Source organism: Crocuta crocuta, unplaced genomic scaffold (assembly GCF_008692635.1).
Source record: "Crocuta crocuta isolate KB4526 unplaced genomic scaffold, BGI_CrCroc_1.0 scaffold127, whole genome shotgun sequence".
Classification (NCBI taxonomy): Eukaryota; Metazoa; Chordata; class Mammalia; order Carnivora; family Hyaenidae; genus Crocuta; species Crocuta crocuta.
Genome location: NW_027532008.1, coordinates 6,456,234 through 6,472,208, shown reverse-complemented (window position 1 = coordinate 6,472,208; position 15,975 = coordinate 6,456,234). Strand labels below are relative to the sequence as shown.

The 15,975-nt window shown below is 54.5% G+C and overlaps 1 protein-coding gene across 3 annotated transcripts in view; it reads left to right on the top strand.

Moving 5' to 3' along the window:
- ZBTB40 (zinc finger and BTB domain containing 40) overlaps positions 1–14,896 on the top strand; it is a 78,170-nt gene extending 63,274 nt beyond the window's left edge. For 2 of the 3 annotated variants that reach the window (XM_077775491.1, XM_077775489.1), the window contains exons 13-18: positions 2,526–2,690; positions 5,296–5,510; positions 6,642–6,804; positions 7,512–7,598; positions 8,966–9,192; positions 10,974–14,896. In XM_077775491.1, coding sequence (XP_077631617.1) covers positions 2,526–2,690; positions 5,296–5,510; positions 6,642–6,804; positions 7,512–7,598; positions 8,966–9,192; positions 10,974–11,168 — 1,052 coding nt within the window. In that variant the 3' untranslated portion in view covers positions 11,169–14,896. The remainder of the gene's footprint in view (positions 1–2,525; positions 2,691–5,295; positions 5,511–6,641; positions 6,805–7,511; positions 7,599–8,965; positions 9,193–10,973) is intronic. The other variant, XM_077775490.1, reaches the window with a different exon arrangement.
- The last annotated feature ends 1,079 nt before the right edge of the window (positions 14,897–15,975 follow it).

Genomic DNA, 15,975 nt, shown 5'->3' with positions numbered 1-15,975 from the left:
TCAATGGAACTTAGAATAGTACTTAGCAGTAGTAGGTAGACACTCAGTAAACATTTACTGACTGCATGAATTGCTTGAGCACGATTCCAGGTACCAGGGGTAGTGGAACTGTACACACCCTGCTCTCAGGGAGCTTACAGTCTATTGGGTAAAAGAGACTGTAAACGAATAAACGTGTGATATATATTCAGATCATAGTAATCACTCTGAAGAGAAATAAAGCAGGGTGAGTGGCAGGAGACTGTCAAGGTTGGGAGGGGGGCTCTCCGTGTCATCAGAGAGGCCTCGGCGAAGTGAGGTTTGTGTAGATGCCCAAGTGAAGTGAGAACTGAAATCGGGCAGATCTAGAAGAGTGTCACAAGCGCAGATGAGCCTTACCTGTTTGGGAAACCACAAGGAAACTAGACGGGGCCAAAGCAGAGTAAACAAGGCCAGAGAGGTTGCCAGAGGCCAGGTCTTATAAGGGTCTTGTTTTTATTAAGTCTGTTTGTTTCCTCAGAGAGAGAGAGGAGGAGAGCACAAGTAGGGGAGGGGCAGAGAGGGAAAATAGAGAATCCCAAGCAGGCTCAGCACCATCAACATAGAGCCTGATGTGGGGCTCGAACTCACCAACCTCAAGATCACGACCTGAGCTAAAACCAAGGATCGGATGCTTAACTGACTGAGCCACCCAGGTGCCGGTAAAGATCCTGTAAGTCAAGGTTAGGACTTTGGTTTTATGCAGAACGTGCTAGTTTCTATTGCTGCTGTAACAAATGACTATACACAGTGGCTTAAAACAATGCAGATGTATCATCTTGCCATTTTGGAGGTTAAAAGAAGCTTTAATGAGTGTAGAGTCCGCGTTTTGGCAAGTGTGTTCCTTCTGGAGGCCCTGGGGGAGAGCTCTTTCCTTGTTTTCCCAGCTTCTAGAGGTTGTCTGCCTCCCCCGGCTCGTGGCCGTGGTGCCGAGACCTCTGTGTCCCTCCTCCCCCCGCCTCCTTTGACCCTTCTCGCTCCCTCTTCCAGGGACCCTGGTGATTGTGTGGGCCTGCTGGTATAATCCAGAATAATCTCATCTCAAGATCCTTAACTTAATCACATCTGCAAAGCCCCTTTTGCCATGGGAGGGGACGTATTCCGCCCTCTTGGACGTATTCCGCCCTCTTGGGCATATTCCCAAGTGTACGTCCTTGGGGACCATAGGACAGTTGTGAGCAGAGGAGCCAGAGGCTGTGACTTAGGGTTTTGGGGTTAATTCTGTCCATTCCAGCCTGTCAGCTGTAATAGGGCAAGAGTGTGCGCAGGGAGACAGGGTGGGCCAGGCATCCTGTGTGGAGGTGACGGGGCTCCAGCTGGGGCTGTGCTGGGGTGGCTGTAAACTGTTCGTGTTTGACAGTGTGTTGTTGACGCGGAAGTGACAGGGTCCGTGCTGAGCTGGGTGCGGGTGTGGGGGGGGAGTTTAGGACAGCTTGGGGTTTCCAGCTTGAGCAGCTGAGGTTGTGGTGCTGCCTTCACTGCAGTGAGGAACCCGGAGGGCGTGGGGGAGGGCGGGGGGAGTTCTGGGGGTGCTGCGGACAGAATTGGGAGCTGAGTCTGCCATATCGGTGAGACCTCCAGGTGGAGAAGGCGAGGAGTAGGCGGTTGGATGTGTGGGTCCACAGTCCTGGGGAAAGTTGGGAGCCGGAGACAGAAACGGGCGCCGTCAGGGTACAGATGGTATCTGAGCTCTGAGATAAGGCCCTCCACAAAGTGAGAATGAAGAAGGCTAAGGGCTGAGTCCTGGGCTTCTTAATAATTCCACTCTTGATTGAAGAAACCCTTCTTTTCCTAACAAATCTTATTGCAAAGCCCAACAATGAAACAATGAAAATGGCATTGATTGCTCTTGTTGAAGCCGGCCCTGGGGTCTGGGGGACCTGGACCCTTGCCTCACTGATTTCTCCACTTATCTGTTGGCCCATCATGGACGTTGGAGGCACAGCTGGTCTAGTGACTTTTTACAAATGCCAGCTTCCCAGCCTTGCTCTGTACCTGTATTTTCTAACAGGCGTGGGCAGTCTGGTCATTGTATTCTCAGAATGTGCATGAGAAAATAGGGAAGCCAAATGATTTGTAATAACTGTATAGCAAGTCCACAGGAGAAGACTTCCATTCTCTGAGTCCCCGTCTGTCACCTTTATGTGAAGTCGCGATGCTGCACTGTGGATGTGGCAAGGGATCCAGACTTTGGAATTTCTGGGCATGAGGATGTATCTGCTTCCTGGGAGTGGATCGAGTTCTTCCATACTTGGGGTGGCCTGGTTAGCAGATGGGTAGTCTGTGGGGTGAGAACTGTCCTTATTCCTCGGGGGAGAGAGACCACACTGTGCCATCAGCTGTGTGCTGCCATCTGATAGACAGGCTCAGACCTGTCCCCCAGTGTGCTGCAGATTGCTCGTGGTGTAGTGTCCTCTCCCAGCTCATATTCCCCAGCACGTGCCTTCCGGTGTGATCTTGGTTGGTTTGGTGCCGTTTCTAATGAGTGAATTCCCGTATGTTTCCAGGGAAAATGTATGCCTGCCAGTACTGTGATGCTGTGTTCGCCCAGTCCATTGAGCTGTCCCGCCACGTGAGGACCCACACTGGGGACAAGCCATATGTCTGCAGGGACTGTGGCAAGGGCTTCCGGCAAGCCAATGGCCTGTCCATCCACCTACACACCTTTCACAGTACGTACCGAGATGGTGGATGTCGGGCACTCAGCGCCAGGCCTGGCTCTGAGAAGGCTTGTAACAACCATGACAGAAGATGTCACTCTACCAGAGCCAGGCCCCATTTGGTGCCTTCCCCTCCCCTGTTCTCCTGCAGAACCGAGTCTCTCGTTCCTATTTCAAGAAAAATCCCATTTTAACATGTCATTGTATAATGTCCAGGCTGTTTCCATGTCTCCTTTTTAGCCCACCTGGCACTGCTTGGCTGACAAAGGCAAATTATGCCTGAAGGAGAGCCTTGATAACAGGCTGCCGAGCCCCAGAATATTCCTATTAGTCCACCTTGCTTCTCTTTCCACGCCCCCTCCTGCGCCCACTCCTCTCATAGTCCTCCCCACCTTCCCCACCGGAGCAACCGCACGCTCCCTGAGTTCACACACACCGTCGTACGTGGTCCCTGCTCACGCCGCCCTGAAAGCCTGTGCCCAGCGGTCTCCCCTCGCCACTCAGTTAGTGGAGTCTGCCCCCGTTTTTGTCCCCTTCTACTGGAACTGATACAAGCACATGCTTCTGTTGAGCACACAGGTGGGAAGGTAAGGAAAGCTCTGTGCCCTCATTCCAGCCTCAGGTAGTGGCCAGCATGGTGTCTGGCTGTGGCCTCACTGTGTCTTCTCCAACAGCAGACGTGTGCTCAGTGCCACGGCCCCGGGAGTTAGGAGCTTGGGCTCTGAAGTCACACGGGCGTGGACTTGAATCTTGAGCCTGCCATTTACTTCCTTGAGACCTTAAGCAGATTTCTTTGCCTTTCTAAGCCTCATGTACCCCTTCTGTAAATGAGAAGAAGTAATAATGCCGCCTCCTTGGGTTGCTGTGAGAATTAGTGAGGTACCCATGTAAAGCTCACACACAGAAATGCTCAGTAAATGCCAGATGTTATTATCGGTGATAAAAGCAACCCTCCCAGATGCCATTTGTCACCATCAAATTCAGTCTCTCTAGCATGTCATGCACCCTGCATACCCCACTCCCTTCTCCCCTCCCCACCTCTTTCCCACACACCAGTTTCTAGCTGTCGGCAAATACAGTGCCTCACAAACATGTGCTTAATGTCGACACACACAGATCTGTTATCCGCCAGCCGGCAAAAGACAATGTCGAGGCTCCTCTGTGCCCAGCATGAGCCTGGACACTGGGCAACGCAGGAGGCATCTAGAGGGTTGCCCCTTTCCCCCAAGATGCTCCCGGGCCCCCCTGTCCAGCTTGTGAGACTTCCAGAAGAGTGAGATCTGCCTTGGATCTAGTGCCATAATTTTATGTCCTTTCAGCCTTTTTAAATGCCATGCTCCTCTGGTCTCCTTTTCCGGGTAGCATTACAGGGGCGAGAGGAGAGGGCAGGACTGATCAGCTGTCAGGATGAAGAGGACCCCAAAGACTTCTATGTCTCAGGAAGTGTCATTGGTGGCAGGCCAGCATCCAGGCCCCTCCCGTGAACTGTCCTTACCCAGGTCACAGGCCCCTGTCCTCAACTGTCCTTACCCGGGTCACAGGCCCCTGTCCTCAACTGTCCTTACCTGGGTCACAGGCCCCTCCCCTGAACTGTCCTTACTCGGGTCACATGCAGCATCACAGCTTATGTAGAATGCTTCAAAGCGCTTTCACAGGCAGTGTAAACTGAGATTTCAAGGGCTCATGTCCACAGGGAAACTAGTTAATGATACAGAGTGCTGCTGCGTGTCCAGATTCCTGAATTAATCTGACTCGGTGCACATGTAAGATTGGCTCGTGGGCAAAGGATTAAAACATTCTGCTTTCTGCTGCTTTCAGAAAAAATAAACTGCAGTTTCCTGCCATAGGGACACAAACGTTTCCTACATCAGTGCTAGTTCTTAGTTTTGAGGCCTCACTGAAGAGTTGGCATGTCCAGTTAAGCAGGTGGCCCAGAGCACGGCCGTGGTAATGAGAGCTGGGACTGTCACCCAGTTCAGCCATTCCTGCTTGTGTCACTGGGCCGACACTCTCTAAGCTTTGTTTTCCTAGTCTCTAAAATAGGATGATAATGGATCCCACTTACAGGATTATTGGAAGGATAAAGCTAGTTAATATTTGTAAGGCACTTAAGACATGCCTGTTGTAGGGCACTCATTAAACATTGGATATGTGTTTTTTGTTGAATCTGAGGCGAGGAGCAAGGAAGCATCCTTCTGTCAGTCATATGCTGACAGGAAAGGAAATAGCCTGCTCCGGGGAGTTTGTTGGAAATCTCTGTACAAAATGAGAAAACTCAGAAATGCCCACTGCACGTAGGGCAAGAGCAAGGGCAATACTCCCTGCAAAGTAGTGAAATGGAATTTAACTTGTAGGAGGTAACGCAAGGAATTGGGATGAACGGCTCGGTGCCGCAGAGGTGGTTAGTGCAGAAGCCTTGGGAAGGCCCTCCTCTCGGGACGAAGATAGGGGGCCGTCAGGTGACCACTGCACTCACAGCTGGTCCTTGGAGTCTGCGGCCGTGCCCAACATCTAAACGGAGTCTTGCGCCTGGAGCTGTACACGGCCCGCACCTCCCTGACTGCTGCCTGTCGTATCTTCTCCCTCCATCTCTTCTGACCATGTGCCGCCACACCAGACATAGAAGATCCCTACGACTGCAAGAAATGCCGGATGAGCTTCCCCACCCTGCAGGACCATCGCAAGCACATCCATGAGGTCCACTCCAAGGAGTACCACCCCTGCCCCACCTGCGGGAAGATCTTCAGCGCCCCTTCCATGCTGGAGCGGCACATGGTGACCCACGTGGGGGGGAAGCCCTTCAGCTGCGGCATCTGCAACAAGGCCTACCAGGTGACCACGGGCTCCCCCAGGAGCGCCTCCCCCTGTCCCCAGGCTGCCCTCCCCCTCCGACCTGCCAGGGCCCCTGGAGATGATGGTGTGGCTGCTTCTCATGAAGGATGCAGCTTGTAATTACTCCGATTCTCTCGGGTGATCTGGTCAGAGTAATGCAGTTGGGAGCTTTAATTGGAGCCGAGAATTCCTCCACCTCTTCTCTTAGGTTTCAGCCTTGTCACGAACCCAATGCTGCTTTTTCCCGCGGACACTCACACTCTGTGGAGCCTGTTGGCCCCGAGTGTCAGGGGATGTGAGTGACAGTGGGCTGTCAGTGTTAACTGCCCGGAAGTCCCTCATTTAGCACAATTACTGGGTGGTTGTTGCTGTTGTTTAACTCCCAGCGAAGGGGTCTGCTTTTTCATCTTCGAATTTGGTATAACATTAAAGGGAAACCCCATATGGAACTAAAAAAAAACCCACACATGAGAAACTCAGTTCTAAAACTGCAAAGGGAAGAACGGTTCTTGTGACATCCCTAAGACTTGGGTGCACGGAGAGAAGCAGCTAACCCAGCCCAGCAGAAACGGAGCACTAACTTTGTACCAAGCTGCTGCTGTGATACAAGGCCTGGGCCTGGCCCCTAGGAAGGTGGGGCTGTAGGGGGGCTGTCTCAGGACTGTTCTGCAGCCTGGACAGGAGGAGCCATTGCTTATGGGGCAGGGATGACCAACGCTCCTGCTCGAGGAGGGTCGCAGCTCTTCTCTGGGCCTCTGGGAGTCAGAGCCATGCATCGCAGACATTCTGGCTGGAAAGCCAGGGTGTGAGTCCTGGCCATGCTGTTTACTAAGTCATATGACGTTGGGCAGGTCATTTAGCCTCTCAGCCTCCACCTCACCAGAAAGGCTCACAGGCTGGTGATGAGGGGAGAGGGTTCCTGAAGGGTCAGGCTGAGCCCTGACCCATAGCGGCCTCTGGGCCACCAGTGCCTTGGACCCACAGATGCCAGCCTTTCCTCTCACGTGGGCCCTCTGTGTGACAGTAAGAGTATGAGTTGAGATCCATAAGCTCATTTGTCTCACGAGGGCCTGGGAGCTCTCCAGCTTGCCGGAACTTTCTAAGACTTAACATGTGCCGTATTCCTTACAGCAATTGTCTGGTTTGTGGTACCACAATCGGACCCACCACCCTGATGTGTTTGCCGCTCAGAACCACCGGTCTTCCAAGTTCTCATCACTCCAGTGCAGCTCCTGTGACAAAGCCTTTTCCAACACGGTTGAGCACAAGAAGCACATCAAAGCAGAGCACGCAGGTGAAGTCAGGTCACCTGTAGACGGGCGAGCTGAGGGGTGGGAGGGGCCGGATGACGGTGTCCTGAGCTCTGTCTGCAATCCCGACTTCCCGGGCTGCGGTGTGGAGTGCTGTGGAAACGGACTTCGTTCTGTCCCAGCGCCCTCGGCGGAGGCCACACTGGCCCGTCGGTAACAGTAAGCGGTAGTGTAGTGGCGGTGGTTCTCGAACCTGGAGACCTGGTGCACTGTAAGCTCCTGTGGGCCCCTGAGGGAGAGAGAGCATCATGGTACCCAGGGAGGGTGGCAGCTATAGTGGCAGACTCCTGACTTTGGCACTGATCAGCTGCATGACCTTGGGAAGTGACCTCTCTTTTCTGAGCCAGATTCCTTCTCTATTAAGAACTGACTTAATACTCGGGTCAGTCTGTGAGGATAATCACTGCAGCCTCGAAGCCTCTCCTGGCTGCAAGGTGCACACTAAGCACTGGTGGGCACCTTCTCTTTCCCTTCTCACAGCAGCCCTACTTTCCTCCAGGCAGCCTGGTTCCGATCTGGGGCTCTTTGCACTAGGCAGCACTAACAGATCATAGGCGTGAGGTTCCCGGCACTGGGGAGACGCTTGCTAAGTGTCAGCCATCGCCGCCGCCCCCAGCCCTGCCCCTCTCCAGCCCGAGAGGGCCATCGTCTTTGTCTGTTCCCAGCACTTCTTTCCTTGTGTGCTCTGCAGACATGAAGTTCCACGAGTGTGACCAATGTAAGGAGCTCTTCCCCACGCCAGCTTTGCTGCAGGTTCACATCAAGTGCCAGCATTCAGGTGAGCACCCTTCTAAGATGTTCCCGTGCCACACCGCCCCGGGCAGCTCCTCCCCACCATTTGCAGCTGTGCGGTCCAGGACACTTAATCCCCCCCATGCCTCAGCTTCTTCATCTATACAAAGGGGACAATTGTAGTTCCTCTTTCCTCACAATGTAACTGCAAACCGAATCTGTTAGTGCCCAGAAAATACGTGAGACGTGGCACCAGTGAGCATCCCTCAAGCGCTACCGCCATCATCACTGTTACGGCCGTATCGCACCAGATCTGAAGTGCTGGTTTTTAATGAACCATTAGGAAAGAAAAACTGCTGCCAATTAAACCAGACTCTATTGTCACTTAGCCTTTGCAGGCTATTCTAAGGGCTATTTGGGACTTACAGGGATGTAGACTGTGCACACTCGTGTGTGTGCACATCAGGAGGAGGGTAGGAGTACGCGACGGTGAGCATCCAGCCTCTTGGAGTAGCTCTCAGTTCCAATGGTCGGGGTGCGAGTCGTTGGGCGTGGTGTGTGCTCCGCATCAGCGGCACCGCTGACGGACACACGCAGGCCGTTGGTGTTGGTCCCTTGAGCACTAGGGAGAAGTTGCCTACTTTTGATTCCTGCTCTGGGGAAGTAGCTGAGCACCCACCCCTCACCGCGCCTCCTCAGCCGTGTGCCTCCTGGGAGTTAAAAACGTGCACCACTCCCATTTCAGGGATTTCCTTCGAAGCCCCGGATGCACACTCTGCACTTTAGACATTTGTACATGCGTGGTCATTGGTGATTGCGCACCCTCCTGCCGCCTAGCCCACAGCAGTCGTAAGATGCCTTTGGATCATCGTCAGAGATGTTAGGATGTGCCTCTTGGAGTTGATGAAGTGTAATATCGTCAGCATCCATATTTATAGTTACGTGAAGAATGGGCTTCACACAGGCAGATTTGGCCTGGATCTGCTGTGCTCCAGAGCCCTCACCTGCTTGGGACCTATTCTTGTAGCTGTAATGTTGCATTATTTTTTCCTTTTATTTTTTTAAATGTTTTATTTATTTCTGAGAGAAAGAGAGACAGCATGAGCAGGGGAGGGTCAGAGAGAGAGATACAGAATCTGAAACAGGCTCCAAGCTCTGAGCTGGCTGTCCGCATAGAACCTGATACAGGGCTCAAACCCATGAACCATGAGATCATGACCTGAGCTGAAGTCTGACGCTTAACCAACTGAGCCATCCAGGCGCCCCTGCATTATTTTTCCTAAAGAGAACCCCCCACAGTCCTCCAAAACCTAGATCTGATCTGCCTCTGCACCCCTGCCTCTCCCCTGTCTCTGCTCTTGTTCCTCTTGGTCGTTCCACCCACAGCCTGTCCTTTCTGTCCCCCTCTTCCAGGGTCACAGCCATTCAGGTGCTTGTACTGTGCGGCTACCTTCCGCTTCCCCGGAGCACTGCAGCACCATGTCACAACAGAGCACTTCAAGCAGTCGGAGAGCACCTTCCCCTGCGAGCTCTGCGGGGAGCTCTTCACCTCGCAGGCCCAGCTTGATGGCCACTTGGAATCTGAACACCCAAAGGTGACGGGCTCTGAAACTCAAGCAGCAGCCTCACAGGTGGTACAGGTGATTCTGGGGCCTTCACATTCCAGGGTGCTAACGCGGGCCTCCTAGGCTTCTCTGGAGGCAGCTCTGTCACGCCACCCAGCCTTTCTCTCTGGGGCTCCCACAGGATCCCATAAGGAATAACATTCATGACCAAGGGGGCCTTGTGGAAGAGTCTCTCTGGACCTCTTACCAAATAGAACAGAACATTCTAGTCTCCTGGTGAATACATGCAAATGGCCCCTGGGTAGAGGGATCCTGGAATGAGAATTTCCAAAAGCAGAACAAGCTTGGTTTCTCCTCATTCACCCCCCTCCCCCCGCCATCTTCTGCAGAGCCCCCTGGGGTGTGGCAGGAGCCGCAGGAGACCTCGGGGAAGAGGGGTGAGCTCTCTGTTGGGCCCCTGCTGTTGAAACACTCTGATAGCTCCTCTGGGCTGCACACGGCACACTGGATGTGTCAGGGCCGCTCCCTTTACCTGGGGGGAAGCGCGCCTCTTCTGACGTTTCAAACCTAAGCTTGCGCCAGCCCCTCTCTGTCTCCCTGGTCCTCTCACCGCTCTTCCTGCCTTCTCCAGCAAGGGCGGGAGAGAAGGAAAAGAAACCCAGTCTGTCGATTGTGGATGGACTGGAGCGGAACTGTTAACTGATTGGACGGCCCCACTGTCCAGCCCCATGGATGAGTCCTTTGTGACCATGTTCTTACGGGCCTCTGTGCGAGCAGAGAGTGAGGCAGATGGGCAGGCTCCAGGGAAGTTCCTGCTGCTGGACTACCCAGAGTGGCTCTCCTTTCATCTTTTTTATATGTTAGGATCTGTGATAAGATGTCTTATGGAGGAAGGGGGCAGGTTTCTATTGCTAAAGAGAAAGAAAGAGAGTTTGAAAACTGCTTTCCCAGATGATTTTTGATTAAACCTCATAATTAGCCTCTTCCCCTCCACAGCACAGACAGGTAACTGAGCTTGGCCTCCCCACCTCTGCCCCTGCAGGTCTAGCACTCTGCTCCTCACTCCTGGCTGCTTCTCAAGGGCCAGGGTGGCTGTGCCCACTATGGGCTCTCTGGTTTGGAAATACCAGGGGGCACCAAGCTGACCTGAGCCCCACAGGTCACGAGCATCAACTTGGAGGTGTGGGTGGGAAATGGGTGTGTTTTGCCAGACTGGTTCCCCCTGAGATGGGAAGGCCATCTGGAACAGGTGATGCAGATTTGGAGGGGGTCTGTGTGGCCTTGGAGGAGGGCTGCCAGCCTGGGGAGCCAAACGAGGGAGTCGATAGAAGTCGTATTTCCTTCGCTCGTCCCTGCTCCTAAGTTCTATAGCCATGTAGCCTCCGAGGAAGGCTCTTCAGCCTGACTGAGGGCCAGAGACACCATGTGCCTTTGGCAAGCCAAGGCTCCTGATAAGTCTTTCTGTTTCCGTGGTCAAGCCTGAGACTAACCACCGTCAGTAGCATTCCTTTCAGTGGTGCTCCCCTCCACAGTGTGCTCCTCGAGACAGGAAAACCCAGTGTAAGAAACAGAGCCAGTATTCACTGGTATGTAATCATAGAGTCCAGGCGCCCTGAGATGGCACACTGAGCGAAATTATAGCAATTTAGCACACAGAGTTATTTAAATTGTTTGCCTGCCTTCTCTTTTGCATCGCTGCTGTGTTAGACTTGCCTCCTCCCATTAGGCACATGTAATTGCTCTCCTCAGGTGAAAACATAAATATCATCATTACAGCATGAGACGAAAACCATGTAAATTCTGGGGAGCTCACTGTGGACATTGCCTAGAGCAGCCTCATGGTCTTTCCCTTGCAGGTGATCCAAACCCCAGAGCCGGCGGCCCCGACAGAGCAGGTGATCACTTTGGAGGAGACCCAGCTTGCTGGGTCGCAGGTGTTTGTGACCTTGCCAGATGCGCAGACATCTCAGACCAGCTCTGAGCTTGTGGCGGTGACCGTGGAGGATTTGCTGGATGGTACCGTGACCCTCATCTGTGGTGAGGCCAAGTGAGCAGCTTCTCACCCAGTGGAGGCCCTGCATTTGCCGTAGAGAACGTTCCACGGCTTGCCCTCTGCCCCCGTCCCTGGCTATCCCAAGTGGCGGGCATCTCGGCCTCCGCCAGCCGGAACACTCGCACTTCGTTCCCATAGAACCAACAGTGCTGGAGTCATCGGCACCGACCCCATTGCCCTCCAGAGGGGACAGGCCTACTGCAGTGGCCCCTGTGATGAGCAGTGGCCTAGGAGCCGGTGACCAGGGCACCAGAGAGGTGCTGGGTGCCGGCCGCCTTCACTGTGCAGAATGGCAGGGGCCTGTGGGACCGCGGCCCGCAGATGGGGGCTGCCAGTGCTCCTGGCCAGTTAAAACTGAGAGCTACACACCAGCAGAGCAGCCAGAGACCCCAGGCTGGAGCCCACAGGGCCCTTCCTCACTCCGCCGTGCTCCCATGTGCTCAGGCAGCACAGCCCTCTCCCGGGGGCAGGATGGGGAGCAGCGTGTTCACACCAGAAGGCCTCGTTTCCAGGCCAAGTCCCACCCCGTCCGGACAGTGAGCCCTTCCCCAAACGAGGCCTTGCGGTGTTCCTGCGGGACGCTGTTGGTGTGGGGCCGTCCTGCTGCAGAGACCGGCCTGCCTTTCCAGGGTATTGCCCTCGGTGCCCTGTGCCTGAAGGCTGGTCCCCACAGCCTTCCCGTGTCCTCCCCACCCCTGTTCCCACTCAGAGCGGGAAAGGTCTCCATGGCCTGCGAGCCTCGCCCCCTCGCTCTGGAGCTGGTGTTACGGCTAATGAACCAGGGCCGGGCTGGGTGCACTGGTGCCCGCGGTCGCCCGCCTTGTGAGTGGCTTGCTGTCCCACCCTCCCAGGCTGTCACTGTTCCCGCAGGGTCGTGAGCCTCTGGAGGCTGAATTTCACAAAGCTTTTTTATCTTCAGTTCCTAAAATATAATCTGATAATTAATGGTTTGTGGAATCCATTGTGAAGTGCAATTAGATGGATGTAGGTTCCCGCCGTTTGGAGGGAATGACTAGCATTTATCTTCCTTTCCTCAATGCCAGGAGGGCGAGGTCTGCTAGCGCAGTGCTTACACACCGGGCGCGGCTCGCAGGGCTTCACCCCCTGCGGAGGTGGTGCCTGGTTGCGTCACTCCCCGGCAGGCCCGCGCCTCCTTTCCCAGCACATGTCAGCGTCGCCAGGTACAAGCAGGGGCAGGGGTCAGTTTGGGACTCGCTGAGAACTTTTACTGCCCCCGCGCACTGCTGGGAGGGCAGAAGGCAGAGCCTTGCCGCTGACCGGTGTGCTCGCTGCAGCCACCTGGCTGCGTGTGGGTGGCGAGTCCCAGCGCGGGCCCGCCGCGCACACCAGGCAGCTCGCCACTCCTGCCTCCGCTCGTGTCCTCGTTGTGATGTGCACTGTCACTTGAGCTTGTCGGCTCAGGGATCCTCCCGTTGCGGAGTAAATGAAGTTTTTAAAGGCGAGTCCTTGAAAGCCAAAACCTGACCAGAAGATGGTGCTCAAACCTTTAAGACGCGGCCTCCACGTGCAGCCCTCGCGGCTCCTGCCACAGCTGTCTCTCCTGAAAGGTCTCCATCCTATGAGCTGTCAGCCCAGGGGAGCTCTTGATCTGCGAGGGGCAGAGCAGCACTGGATCTCCCCGTGGCACCAGATCAAACCCTCTGGAAGAGGATGGGGCAGCCCAGCCCGGCCGTTAAGAGTGCCCGCTGCTCACGGGCCACCGTGGTGCTGCCGGAGAGTCCCTTCTAGTCAAGAAACAAATAAAAACTTAATTGCTGAGGGCCTGGAGGGACAGGTGATTTTTCTTTTTTAAAAAGTCCTCTGATGAAAGAAAGCTGTAAGTTTTTAAACCAAGTTCCAGATCTTGTCAAGTTCTGAGAAATACTCGCTCAGGTCTTCGACGGAACCCCGCATTGTGACAGCGCACACTTTCCTCCAGCCTGCCGTGCTGGGAGCCCGCAGACACCTGCAGCCCACCATGCTGGGAGCAATCGGGGGCTGCACCCGGGGACACGCCCCTCCCCTGGCACATTCGGCCGAAGGCATGGAGTCTGTGCTGCTTCTAGTGACGGTGAGGACAGGGTGTCCCGAATCTAGTCTTCACTCTGCATGGGCCTCTGCGGGGCGCTGTGTTGGCCACAGTCTTAAGAGTCACTCCCCGGAGACTCCCAAGTGTGAATTTTCACTCCCCGGAGATGCCCAAGTATGGATTTTAATTGTAGGAAGACTTTTTCTAGCTCTATTTGGCCATCTCTGTTCTTTCCTCCCACTGCTGCCCAAGAGACCTTCTGAATGTCTGCCACAGATGACACTGTCATTGTGCTCTCTTTGGTCCCCGTCACTTGCAGAGGTGTCTGGCTGCCTTGCTGCCGTGGGTGTGTCCTGCTGGCCTCCAGGCTGATCCCTGGGGCATTGGCGCTGGTGTGGAGGAGCCTGTAGACTTCCTGGGTGTGCTCAGTGGGACCGCAGACTTTCTCTGCTTCCAGAGCTCAGGAGGCAGCCCACAGCGAGGAGGGGAAAGGCAGCCAGAGCCCGAGCTGGAGCCTAATTCTGTGGGAGTAACGGGGATCACTTAGGGAACGGGATTTGCCATCCCAGGTAAGTGAGATGACGAATAGGAGACTGAAGCAAGGCTTGCCCAAGGAACATGGGACTGTCCCAAGTACAGGAGCAGCATCTGGGGCCGGGGGTGCAGCAGAGGGGCAGAGCCATAAAGCCTGCCTCTCCTGTCTCAGAAGCCTTATGCTTAGATGCCCTTGAGCCCAGCAAGTGCCAGGCTCTGTGCTGTGAATCCTGGATTCCCCTGGTGATCCATCCAGGACTTCTCTGTGGAAACACTCTGACCCTCCCCTCCCAGCAGCCATGGGCATCGGCCTCGTCCCCCGTCCCCAGGGAAGAACAAGGTCCTGTTTGACAGGGTGAATGTGGGGGGGGAGGGAGGTGGCCTCCTACGCTCATGGCTTCAGTAAATCAGGTGCACTCTCACAATCGAGAAAGATGAGATGGGCCCTAAGAGTTTCTCACCGCCGGTGACGTCACAGTCACCACAAGCTGATGACGTATTAATGAAATGGGAGAGCTGTGCCTTTAAGTCTCAGCATGCCTGAGGTCTGTGAATTGCCTAAGGGATGGAAGAAACCGGTGACCTCGCATGGAATGGTTCTAGGGGACAAGCAGCATTTCCGTTGGGACTAGAAAGCTGGACAGTGATGGAGAAATTGCTGGGATGTGTTAATCATTCCTCCCAGAGAGAGAGCAGCAGCCTCAGCCCTGCTCCTCTTGGTCCAGTGTCCCCTAGGGCCCCTTGAGCGGTAGGGAAGAAACGGGATCAGCAGTAAGATTTGGGGTTGAACAGGGTATCGGAGGCAAGTCGATGACAATTGTTCTGTTGCCATGGGAAACCTTGGGGCCGACAGGACCTGGGCCAAAGCCTCAAAGCACAGCCAGAACCCAGAAGTTTCCTGCACCTGCAGCTGTGCCTCTAAGGACGAGAGAAGCCGCCTGTGTTCGAGGGGGTCACGTTGTTGAGAACAGTTATCGCCTGGGCTAATTCACGTTGTGTCCCAGCTGTGGAAATGTTCACCGCTTCTCTTCCGGAGGCCGACACACCTCCCAGCATGGTCAGGACAGGTAGCCAGCACCCGGTGCTGTAAATTAGGTTACAAACCATTATTTTCATTTAACTTGCACTGTTCTGTATAAATAAAATACACACTTTGAAAATCTTGTGCTGCCTGAGTTTCACATGGGCTGTGATGATCCAGCCCTGTTCCCTCTCTGGTTCTGGCAGCTGTCAGAGGGGCACCGGCTTGGTAGACCTGGGTTCCTAGGGGCTCTTATACCTTTGGGCCACATTGGCATGGCCTGCGGGGGTGGGGGGGTATGCCGTCCTGTCACGTGGAGGCTCTTTCCTAAGCCCTCTTCCCCAGGGAGCAAGTGTGCTGCAGTGTTTCAGAGAGGGGCATGGGTATGCAACCTGGGTATATCCGAGCTGTGCCACTTTCTGACTGTGACCTTGGGGGAGACAGCCTCTCAGCCTTCCCCCCCCATCTATAATGGGGCATATTGCTGCACAGAACTGTAGGGAGGTTCCAGGTCTGACGTTAATGAGCTTAGTGTTGAGATTGTAGTTGTTGGCTAAGTCTTTCCATGTGGAGGTCAACCATTCCCTGCGATCGCTGGCACTGAGGTGGGTGTCCATTCCTGCACCTTCACTTTTCTCTTCTCCCTCCCTCCCCCTGCCTCCCTCCCACCCTCTCCCTCTCTCTCTGAACCCTCGGGGAACCTTATAACACCCACCACTTTTCATTTATCTCTTGAATCTCAACTGCCCCAAAGCACAAAGTGCTGAGCGGATGAGTATAAAATAAGCAGAAACCTTTTGTGGTAAATAGCTGAAAATGTCACGTTGCTGGCAGCCAACGGGGAAACCGAGAGGCCGCACACAGACAGGATGCACCTCATTTCTGCAGAAGAATCAGCGTGAAAAGAAAAGGGAAGGCATGTTCTATCCGGCAGTCCTCTGAGGTCAGGCCAGCCCCGAGGCTGGAGAAAGCAGGGGCGAAGTCACTCTGTGCTCAGGTCTCCCGGGACAGTCCTGGAGTGGCACAAATGGACCCCTGTCCCGAGCCCACAGGGCCTTTATGAAGGAGTGCCCCTGCCTAAGCGGTGTCTTTGGAGAGAGACTGGAGCCCTCCATTGTAAGCAATAATCCTTACAGTGCCCTGGGCGGCTCTGGATGATTGTAACGTACCACTGGGCTCCAGCCATGAAGGTGAATGTGTGCAGAGTTGGGAAGTGGGCCG